At 35.9% G+C, this 12,398-nt stretch overlaps 1 protein-coding gene across 1 annotated transcript; it reads left to right on the forward strand.

Moving 5' to 3' along the window:
- LOC109232744 lies at nt 5,006-5,805 on the forward strand. Its single transcript, XM_019398484.1, has one exon. It carries the CDS (start codon nt 5,147-5,149, stop codon nt 5,516-5,518), a length of 372 nt encoding a protein of 123 aa, XP_019254029.1. The 5' UTR covers nt 5,006-5,146; the 3' UTR covers nt 5,519-5,805.

A 12,398-nucleotide genomic window follows, 5' to 3' on the forward strand; every position in this document is an offset into this window, starting at 1 on the left:
GCACATGAAACTTGAAGTTAAGGACCAAATGTCCTTAACTTTTGAACTACAATTTTGAAGTTCAAGACCTATTGTACCTTAACTTTTGAACTTCAAACTTTAAGTTAAGGACTGCTTGTCCTTAACTTTTTTACGTGACACTTGAAATTCAGAATAACATAACACTACCTTCTTGTGTTTTTTCAAGAGACAATTCAGCTAAGATATTACTTGCATCATTTTCTTTTTCTTCCAATTGCACATTTTCATCATCTTGCAATTGTTCACCCTGTGCTTCAGTTGCTTGTTCACAAGATTCTGCAAAAATATTTACAAGAGCTAACACAATTAGTACTTGTTAATAATTTTTGATAAAACAAACATATATAAAATAAAATAAAATACTGTCTAACCATTTGCAATAGTCAAGATCATCCCAATTATATCATTATCTTCACTAGCATTTTCTTCGGTTCCAATATCGTCGTTAAGAGAGGGAGGTCTAGAGATATCACATGTTGCATTTATACATTTGGAACCAATCTCACTTCTGCTTGTTCCTTCAGTATTTTGTACGTGTTGAGATTGTATTCCACTTTTCTCTTGATACTCCACTCCAGCTTCTTCCCTTCCAGCTTCAAAAGATTCTGTAACATTTGCAATTAATACCCATTCTAATAATTCACTGAAACTAACATACAATATATAATGAAAATTTTATCTAACCTTGATTGGCACAACTTTGAAATCCAAATTTTTCTTTGTATGACAGAGGTGTAGAAAGATCATATGTTCCTTCTAAGCATTTGCATACAATCCCGCTGACACTTGTTCCCAATGGACTTGATAAATCCTCCTGAGATTGCAATCCACATTTATAAATTTTTTCTGTTTCTCCTTTCTCTTTTGGATTTTCCCGGTCTTGAAATTCACCTACATCTTCAACTTCCACTCCATCAGTAGATTCTACAAACATTTGTAATCACAAAAAAGTTTATATGTATTTCTCTATTCAATATAAATTTCAAAAAAAAAAATTCAAAATCTATATCTAACCTTTCCCAATATCAGTAACGTTCTCAGTTTCATCATCTAGATGTGCATCTCTAAAATCGCTTTCATACTGCACTTCTGCATCCACAACCATATCATCACGTTCATCACCGCCTGCATCTTCGTTGATTGTAACAATAGGCTCTGTAGCACGACAATCATCATCAACTCCATCTTTTCTAATTGGAACACTAGATTCTCTATCTGTGTTCATTTGATCAGCTTTCCCAAAAATGTTCAACAAAGTATCAAGCTTTGATCCTAGAGTTTTCTTTAAATCCTGAGAAAGAAACTAAGTTAGAAAGTTAAGGACAGGTTCAAAATTTAAGGACAGGCAGTCCTTAAGTTTGATTTACAGGTTGAAAAGTTAAGGACAGGCAGTCCTTAACTTTGAATTCCAAGTTCAAAACATAAGGACAAGAAGTCCTTAAGTTTCATTTCCAAGTTCAAAAGTTAAGGACAGGCAGTCCTTAACTTTGAATTCCAAGTTCACAAATTAAGGACAAGAAGTCCTTAACTTTGAATTCCAAGTTCAAAACTTAAGGACAAGAAGTCCTTAAGTTTCATTTCCAAGTTCAAAAGTTAAGGACAGGCAGTCCTTAACTTTGAATTCCAAGTTCAAAAGTTAAGGACAACAAGTCCTTAACTTTCAATTCCAAGTTCAAAATTTAATGCACAAAGTCCTAAAGTTAGACTAACTGAAAATACCATGATTTCATTCTCAATCGTTTTTTCTGCTACAGCTATTTTTTGATAAACTCTAGTAACTTCATCTTGCAAATCCTTCTTAAAACTCTCTGATAATCTCTGAATCAAAAAAACATAAAATAAAAAAAAAAGTGTTCGTAAGTAAGAAATAATCAAATAAAAAACTAATACTATTCAAAGGCAGAAACACATACTCTAACAATTTCCTTAAGTATGGCTTCGTCAAATTGTGTGGAAGAAGACCTTGAGCTTTGATCTTGTGAAATTGGATCCTCCACACTAAGAGGCTCTGTATCTTCTTCTTCAATAGGAATGAATGGTGACACCTCGATCAACTTAAACAACTATTATATAAGAAAAAGTAAACATAAGTATTCACAACTAAAACAAATAAACAAAAAAATAGATAGTGATTACATTAACTTACATTTTCATTATGAAAATATTTTCTACAAAGAGCATCAAACTGTGGAGACTTCATTTCAGAATAACATAACATCCGAGGATAACCAGATTCTTTGAAGTTCACAAATTGTTTTTCTTGGAAAATAGGAAGTACTTCCATAATCCAAACACAAAAGGCAAAAGGAAAGCCAACTATAGTGTAGCCATCCTTCTCTTTATCTTTGTCTTTCTCCTTCTCAATCTCATTCTCATTTGGCTTGAAACAACTCTTCAATGATTTTAATAGTGTCTCATAAGAAAGAGAGCCCCAGTTGAAGGAAGAGCAGAGTACATCATCGTCGACAATTTTCATTATCTGATCGGACACATTCCTATTCTTCCGCTTGCCCATCAAAACAGATTCAACAAAATAGATTGTTGCCAACTTCAAAGCATCATCATCGCTGCCAACAAATGATGAAGCTGTACCATGTGGGTGACTAGAAATAAAACTAAACAAATCACCCAACTCAATTCTATCCTTTCCAGGGAAATAGACTCTTAAAAGCCTATTCTCTTTCTCATGTAAACCTTTGATGTCGAGCGACGAATAAGACTTCAAACCAGTAATTATGTGAAATGCGTCACGGGTAAACTTAATTTCACGATCAAATATCTTGAATGTCATTGAATCAGGTTCATTATTTACAATTTCTGAAAGCAATATACAGTGAATAAGTTTACCAGAGAACTTTACACTTTGTAATCGGAAGAAGTTGCCAAAAATACCATCCCTCAATTTCTTCCACTGGCTATTCGACAAAAAACCTTTAATTGTTTCCTTATATTGTAAATCTACTTTCCAATACACCATAAAATTACGCCAATCATCAAACTCGAACACACGATCTCCTTCCATTATCACACTACAAAAGAAGGAAAAAGAAAACAAAGATTAGGACTTACAGTTAATTGCAGGGACTTGGTCCTTAACTTCAAGTGTCACATACAAAAGTTAAGGACAAGCAGTCCTTAACTTAAAGTTTAAAGTTCAAAAGTTAAGGACAATAGGTCCTAAACTTAAAATTTGTAGTTACAAAGTTAGACGATTTCGGTCCTTAACTTCAAGTTTCATGTGCAAAAGTTAAGGACAATCAGTCCTTAACTTAAAGTTTAAAGTTCAAAAGTTAAGGACAATAGGTCCTAAACTTCAAATTTGTAGTTCAAAAGTTAAGGACATTTGGTCCTTAACTTCAAGTTTCATGTGCAAAAGTTAAGGACAAATCAGTCCTTAACTTTGAGTTCCAACTTCAAAATTTAATGTCGTTTCTTTCTTATATTTCAGGAACACAGTTAACTAAAAATTCATAAAAACAGTAAGCTTATGAATTTCTACGACTATTTTTATGAAATATACCTACATAATCAAATATATTGAATCAACCACAAACACATTTCACATTTCAACCCTAAAAATTTCTAAATAACACAATCACACTACATCTCCGACACTGAATCAACATATAATGATAATTTTTTGCAATTTCAAACATACTTCACACGGCATTGAACCCGATTACACATTTAGAAATACAAAAATGCATAAAAAAAAAATACATTACCAGTAGCGAACGATTCATAGAAGATGGCGGAGAAGATGAAGGAGCAGGAAGATTAACTGAAGATCCTTTGCATGCGAGAGGATGATGAAGAAGCAGAGAATACGCAACTTGCCCTGAAACCCCTCTCAAATTCTTTTCCCTCGACTGAATGAAAAAAAGGGTTTTTGGGCATTTTGGCATTATAAGCGCATTGAAGAAAGGGTAAATGTGTCTTTTCCCTATTAGTAGTGGCTATTTTTGCTGAGCATTGTAATTAGTGGATAAAAATTAAAGACACCCTTAATTAGTGGCTACTACACGCCATTTCTACTAAATACGCGCATCCTTAACCAGAAGTTTCGGGTTCGAGTTCTGGGAATGGAGTCACCTTTAGTAGCGAGTATTTTACCCCTAAAATGGAACTTTTCCGCCCGATCAAGATTAGACGGGCCCCTAAGCTGGTACTAAACATCGGATACAAAATAAATAAAAAATTTAATTTGGTTTGGACTTAATTGGACCTTCTAAAATCGGTCTCAGAAATAATATAGTTATGTAAAATTATATTATTATATGTATATATGCTAAAATAATATAATAAATATATCCGGTATTTCAGTTTGATCCGTCAAATATTTTTGTAAAAAATTGAAGACCTAACGTAACTACCGCGACATTAAAAAAATCAGGAATTTTGTTGTTCTATTTGGAAATCGATGAACAGTCCTAACCGAAAGTAACCATCATTCAAGGCAAAGGCAAAAACTACCACCTAAAGTAACAATTAACAAAACAATAACAATAAGCGACATGCCAAGAGAACAAAAGAATATGACTATAGTATTAAAATCCCATTCATTCTTGTTTCTTTTAAAATGCAACACCGAGCCACTGCTAAAAAAAATATACTCCCTCCAGTTTACGTGAACCTTTTTTCTTTTTGATCCGTTTTAAAAAGAATGACCCCTTTATAAATTTGGTAACAAAAAAGCTTAAACTTACAATTCTACCCTTAATAAGAAGCTTTTATAACCACACAAATACTCTGGGCCCCTTTTCGGCTTGTTTAGGACCACAAATTCTAAAAGTCTTCATTTTTTCTTAAATTCCGTATGCAGTCAAACAGGTTCACATAAATTGGAACGGATGGAGTATATAATAATAATAATAATAATAATAATAATAATAATAATAATAATAATAATAATAATAATAATAATAATAATAAAGGGACCCCCTCCTAGACCAAGTTGTCTCATTTTCCATTGCCCATGGTCCCTCATAACATGGAGCAAATTAAGCCACTTTTCCCCACTATAAGTTCTCACTTGCTCCTCTCCAAATTCCCACCCTTTTCTTCCTCTCATTTCCCAAAAATCCATATGTCATAAATTCCAAAAGTTTTGTGATTGATTGAAGAAATGGAGATAGAGTTGGCAAAGTGTGAGTGTTGTGGTCTAAAAGAAGATTGCACACAAGAATACATTAGTCAAGTGAAGGAAAATTTTGATGGGAAATGGCTATGTGGACTGTGTTCAGAAGCAGTTAGAGATGAAGTGAACAGAGGAAAAAAGCAGCAATTTCTTTGCATGGAAGAAGCAGTGAAGGCACATATGTCATTTTGTAGAAAATATAAGTCAAATCCAGCAATTAAAGTAGCTGATGGGATGAGGCAGATGCTAAGGAGAAGGTCTGATTTGACATCATCATCATCATCTCCAAATTCCAACAAGTATTCAAGATCAGCAAGTTCATCTCAAGTAGGAGATGCATTCTCTTTCTCCTATTATTAGTTACTTCAACTTTTGGTGGAAAAATAAAAAGGTCTAACAACAACAAGTCTTTTTCATTGGAGAAATCTTTCTTGATCTTGTAGGCGGATTTAGGGGCGCAAGGGTGTTCACCCGAACCCTCTTCGTCGAAAAATTAATTGTATATATAAGGCAAAATCTGATTTTTACCTTTAAGTATTATGTTTTGAATCCCCTTCACACATCCCAAAAGCATGGCTTAGTAGTCAAGGGGGTTATGAGGTCATTGGTTCAAATAGTTTAATTATTTTTCTGTCTTTTATTTTTTATATATATAGCCATGTTCTACTTATTACTTTTCCACTACAATCAACGGAAGAAATCTTCAAAAAAAAAAAAAATCTCCATTATTTCCCTACAATAATGGAGTTTTTTCAAAATTTTCTCCTTTTTGTGACAAAAGTGGGAAAGAAAGTTGATTTAGTTTGTTCTATTAGATCAAACATTGAACTTTTTGTTGTGTTAGGACTTTTTTCCTTTGAATCTTTTGATGTTATGAAAATCATCATTCATTGGCTTTTTAGAATTCAGTCTAATATAGTATTCCCTCCGTTTCAATTTATGTGAACCTATTTGATTGGACACGGAGTTTAAGAAAAATTGTTTGCTTTCAAATTTAAAAAGGGGTCATTCTTTTTTGAACGGACCAAAAAGGAAATGAGTTCCATATATGTTCCTTATTTTATAAAAATATCAAATGAAATTCAAAAGGAAACCTCCTCAATGCTGAAAGGTCAAAAAGATTAGTATAAATTTTATCTTTACGACAGAGGCTCATTCCTAAATTTCCTTCTTTACCCTTTTTTTCTTCCACTGATTAATGTTGACAACTCAAATTACTAGGAAGATCCAAATTATTGCTCATTAAACTAGGAGAATACTTAAGGTCAACATCCTACTAATTAAACCAAGAAGATCTTTTTAGGAATCATGTCATATGCTACAATAACTTTATGTTTAAGATGCCTTTAATAACACAAATATTTAATGTATTTTGATTGAACATTTTATTGTCTGATCAAGCAGACTAAACTAAGGTTCTTGTTATCATATGCTAAATGAACCTAGGATGATCATCTACTAGTTGACCTATTCAGGTTCTAATTTAACTACTACAGGATGATTCATCACAATATTCTGTGCTGTAAAGTAGAATTAGTTCACCAACTATATTAACAATTAAAGAAAATTGTTTACACAACCCAACTAACACATGACTTGAGATCATAAGTTTTTTCCTTTAAAAAATCTATTACATTGAGAGATCAAGGAAGGAGAAGGGAAATACTCCCTCCGTTCATTTTTAGTTGTCAAGTATTCTAAAAATAAATCTTTATTTTTACTTGTCACTTTTCGCATATCAAGAGAAAAAAAATTTATTTTTCTTGTCTTGCCCTAGCATTAATTACTCATTCCAAATCATTTTCCAAATTCATTAAGACTATACACCAATTAATATAGGTATCATGGTAAATTATACACTTTATTTATTGTATTTCTTAAGGGATGTGCAAAGTTCATAGTGGACAAGTGAAAATGAGCAGAGGGAGTAGTAAGAATTAAACTCACACCTATTGTATCGACTATTTCAATCGATATCTTGACTAGACCGTAAACATTGGTGGTTAACTAACACGACTTGATTTTTGATGATTTACTGATATGACTTTTCTTGCTTTAAATAATGAAATGTAGTATACATTTTAAATTGCCCCACGATCATGGAGCTAAGTCCTATGGTGAAAGTGTTTGAAAAAGCAAACCTTTGATTACATGGTTTAATGGAATAAAGTCAACAAGAAAACTCAGCCACTTTTTATCTACTTCTTCAGGTGGTCAAAATGTTATACCTTAAAGTGCAGACTATTGACAACTTAAGTTCTAAGTAATCTCACTCCAGTCGCGCCAAGATTGGAGTTGAATAATACTCTACAAATTTTCATTTTATTTAACGTTTTTGTACTTATATCTAGTGGCATTTATCCTCTAGTAAGGAGTGTCATTCAACACTGGTAAAATATATTTCTTATGTATGTATATAAATTTTGTTTTTCCAAAAAGCAGTACGTGTACATATAATAGACCCACAACGCATGCATAAAACAATATAAAGTAAATATCAATTTCAAACAGGAAGTAAAACCTTAAAATCACTATATATGATCCTAGATCTACAAGTCAGATAGTCCGATATTGCTTAGAAAAATCTTCTTCTTTTTTTTTTGGTTAAGTTAAACCAGAGTAGTACAGGGAGTGTTTGAAACTATAGAAACTAACCTAAGGGGGCGACCCAGTGATGGGTCGTTAGAAAGGAGGGACCTAAGGGAATTACTATTACTACTACTATTAATATCCATACTTCTTGAGATACAAAAAGATTGGTTAAGAGAATTTTGTGAACCTGTAGCGTGCTGAAGAACTGGTGGTGTAACCCTTCTAATAAAAAGTATGCTTGAGCGATCATCCTCCAAAGCCGGTTATACAAAAAGCGGGGTTTGTGCAAAAACAATGATTCCGGTAGTGTTATCCATATGGCAACCATACTTTTGTAGCAAATCAGCTACTTGGTTTTGCTCCCTGTATGTGTAACATATGATACAGCAGCTCAAGTAAAAACCTGCAATCATGTATAGGGTTAGCATAAAGAGGGTGCGAGATCTGTAATATATTAATTACTATTTGAGTGTCTAGGTTCACTTTGAGAGGCTTGTATCCATGGTTATAAGCCAATTGCAATCCATGATAAAGCGCACATAGTTCAGTTTCAACACTCCCATGAGAGATGTGACGTCCTGAAAAGCCGATGAGCCAGTTACCCGTGGAGTCACGTAAGACACCACCAATCCCCCCTGGGCCTATATCAAAGTGGGCTGAACCATCAGTGTTAAGTGTGAAAGGAGTAGTGTGAGGTGGGTACCATTGAAGTTGTATGGATAAACAGCTATGTGAGGACGGTGGTAAAACAACAATATGGAAAAATTTGGTCGCCATGTTGAGGATATGAGAGGAAGAAAACGGTTTTAACGGTGAGCGAAAAATTATGACATTTCGAGCTAACCAAATATGCAGAGACAGAAAGGTATAAGTATGGAATATGGGATGTTCAGGGTATTTGGAACATCAGTGTGTAAGATAAGTTGTTTTAGCCATTGAAGAGGGGAGTCGTCAAGCCCCTGGAGTCCAGCAAGGTTCGAGAGCATGAGTAGGTTAGTCCAAATTGGTGTGTTTACTGGACATTCTAGGAGTAGATGTCTAATAGTTTCTGGACTAGTGTGGCATCGGGGACAAATATTTGTGTTTAGTATGCTGAGATGGTGATAATATGCAGCAGTGGGGAGTCGATGATGGCTGCAGAGCCAGAGGAAATGTTTAATTTTGGGAGGTAGCTGAAAAGTTTCCAGATCCATGTGAAGGAGTGACGAAAGGGGAACGAGAGTAAATGGTGGTAGAGTGATTTGGTGGTGAAGGTCCTATGCTTCGTGAGGGCCCAAGCATAGGAGTCGGGGGAAGTGTATAGGTAGGGATATGTATACTAAGAATATTCTGTAGCAGTGGAGGTGGTAGTTCAAATGGGATGGATGTAAAATCTCATTGACCATGGGATAAATAGGTAGAGACCGTATTAGTATGTGTATTACGGGAAGGTGCCCAATTAAGGAATTGCGAATGGGCGTACTGGAGGTAACCAAGAGTCTGTCCAAAAGTTAATAAGAGTGCATTACTGAGAATCCATTGTGTTCCGTATTGACACAGGTGCCAGCCAGTAATAAAGTTATTCCAATTTTAAGAGCCACCAGTGATTGCACTACGTCTGTGATAAAAATATTTGTGTAGGAGTGTGGAAGCCCATAATGAAATTGGTTAACTGAGTAATCGCCAAGCTTGACTGGCGAGTAAGGTCTGATTTTTTAGTTGGAGTTGTTGGATGCCTAGGCCACCATCTTTCTTCGAGGTAGTAACTTTTTGTGGGGACAACTTCTAACAAGAAAAAATTCATCTTACTTAGAAAAATCTTGTGTATGTGTATATCAAAAATATGGTACACTTCATGTAAAACATGAAAATCACCACGAAATTGATTGAGGCATCTAAAAACCAAGTCCAAAAGGGTGTATTGTGCCATGAATCTTAGGTTAAAACAATCTCATGTTCTTCCAATGTAAGCTACATGTGTCAAAGCACAAATTTAAATTAAAAAAATTCCTTCAACATAATGAATATCAGTGTATAGGTTAAATAGGACTTGTTCGATTTTGCCATTTAATCAAAGACCAAGGAATCACGTCGAGGGTCAGTCCCATAATGGATCGGGTCAGCGCACGAAGATAAACTATCGAGATCGAGAATCGAGGTGCTCGCCGAGATCGAGACCAACAACGATCGAGACCATATATGACAGACTTCGAACGAAGCGCGATTACGGCAAGGCGAGATATCCGTAACCGGTCGAAGATCACGGCGGAAATCTCGGAACAGATCAGATCAAGGGCGATTGTTTAGGCTTATCATGGAATTTACTTCTGTAGTTAGAATTATACCATAATTAGGACTCTTCTACTATATAAAGAGGAGTGCCCATCATTTGTAGACACCTTACATTCACACAGATAAAAGCAATATAATATTCTCTCTTCAGTTTACATTCTCTTGTTTATCAGCTCGTTACATTTTAACTGTTCTTACATAACTAGCTCGAGGGTATCCGAGCTCGAGGGCTCTGTCCAAATGCTGGTTTGCTTTATATTATTGTCAATTCCCATTGTTCATCTTCATATTTATCCATTAGTATTAGGTGAAATCACGTATCCTTAAAACCACGTTATAAGTTTAATTGTTATCCGATTTTTAGGGTAAACAGTTTGGCGCCCACCGTGGGGCTAAGGATAATAGTGATTGCCTAGTATTAATCGTCATAACACACACTGCTTTTACACTTGTTCTCGTAAGTGTCTTTGATTTCAGGAATCAACATGTCAAACTCTCAAGTAGTGCCCACCCACACAGACACCGGCCTTGGTGTTCATGGCGAGAACAAGCACATAGTCACCCCGGGAAACGGAGTACCTCCAATCAATCTCGATGGACTATAGGCCGTAGATCCAGTCGATGTCAATTCTCGTGTTGCGATTTATGGAAATTTAGGTGCCGATCCTGAAAATAGCATCCGCAGAGACGCCTGGGCAGCCGATCAGAACGCAGAGTGGTGAAGAAGACAGGATTAGCCTTCGAATGATATTTGAAATGTTGCAGACTCAGCAAGCAGCTCCAAAATCAGAATCGAGTACCAAGAAGAATCGAACTCGATGCATCACAGGAAGTTATTCACAGGGTCGAGCCTATATCGGAAAAATCGAACGATAACGGATCGGGAACTGACCCCGCCATCATGAAAATGCTTGAGGAGCTCACTAAACGAACCGAATCGGGAGAAAAGAAAATTGAGGCTAACGATAAAAAGGTAGAAACATACAACTCAGGGGTTGATCAAATACCGGGGGCACCCTCGATTTTAAACCCTAATCAAATATACAAATGCCATGGAACCCATGGTCACAAAATCGAAGATTACAGGAAATTGAGGGAGGAGGTAGCTCGTTTATTCAACGAATGTCATCTTCGAGAGTTCTTGAGTGACCGAGCTAAAAATCATTTTAGAGACAGGGATGCAAACAGGAAAAACGAAGAGGAGGAACCGCAGCACGTGATTCATATGATCATTGGAGAAGTCGATATTCCTTAGGGCCGGATATTTAAACACACCAAAGTTACAATCATAAGGGAGAAGCGTACCTGGGACTACTTACCAGAAGATATCTTATCTTTCAACGATGAGGATGCAGAAGGGATCGAACAACCTCACAACGATGCACTGTAATATCTATCCTTATGAATAAAATTCAAGTTAAACGTGTATTGGTTGATCCAGGTAGCTCGGCAAATATTATTCCATCGAGGGTCGTAGAGCAACTCGGCCTTCAAGATCAAGTCGTGCCTGCAGCTCGAGTACTCAACGACCTCAACATGGCGAGTGAAACAACCAAAGGGGAAATCATTTTGCCAGTAAACGTGGCCAGAACTATCCAGGAAATGAAGTTCCGTGTAATCGAAGGTGATATGAGGTACAATGCTGCTCGCAAGACCTTGGATTCATAATATGAGGGCAGTACCTTTAATGCTTCATCAAGTCTAGAAATTTCCAACACCGGAAGGAATCAAAACGGTGTACGACGAACAACCAGCAGCCAAAAATATGTTTGCAATTGATGAGGTAATATTGGTATCGGCACTAACATCAACAAAGGGACCAGAATCAAAGGAAAAATAGAAAGTCAAATAGCAACCACAGTTGTCGGCCTCGACCAGATCGGAACAGCAGGAAATTATCAAGGATGATGATTATATGATACCTCGAACCTTCGTAATCCCTGATGATTAAGATGCCACGAAGTCAACAGTTGAAGAGCTGGAACAAGTCATATTGATCGAGCATCTTCCTGATCGAAAGGTATACCTGGGCACAGGGTTAACTCCCGAGCTCAAGGAAAAACTCATTAAATTCCTTATTAAAAATATGGATTCTTTTTCTTGGTCCCACCTTGACATAACAGGGATCCCACTGGAGATTACCACTCATCGATTGAGCTTGGACCCAAAGTACAGACCGGTAAAGCAAAAGAGAAGGCCACAGTCCGATGTAAAGCATGCATTCATCAAAGATGAGGTAACCAAACTTCTCAAAATAGGATCCATCCGGGAAGTAAAATATCCTGAATGGTTAGCAAACGTAGTCGTAGTCTCGAAGAAAAGGAATAAACTTAGAATGTGTGTAGACTACAAAGACTTAAACAAAGCATGCCCTAAG

The sequence above is a fragment of the Nicotiana attenuata genome, chromosome 9 (assembly GCF_001879085.1).
Source record: "Nicotiana attenuata strain UT chromosome 9, NIATTr2, whole genome shotgun sequence".
Lineage (NCBI taxonomy): Eukaryota > Viridiplantae > Streptophyta > Magnoliopsida > Solanales > Solanaceae > Nicotiana > Nicotiana attenuata.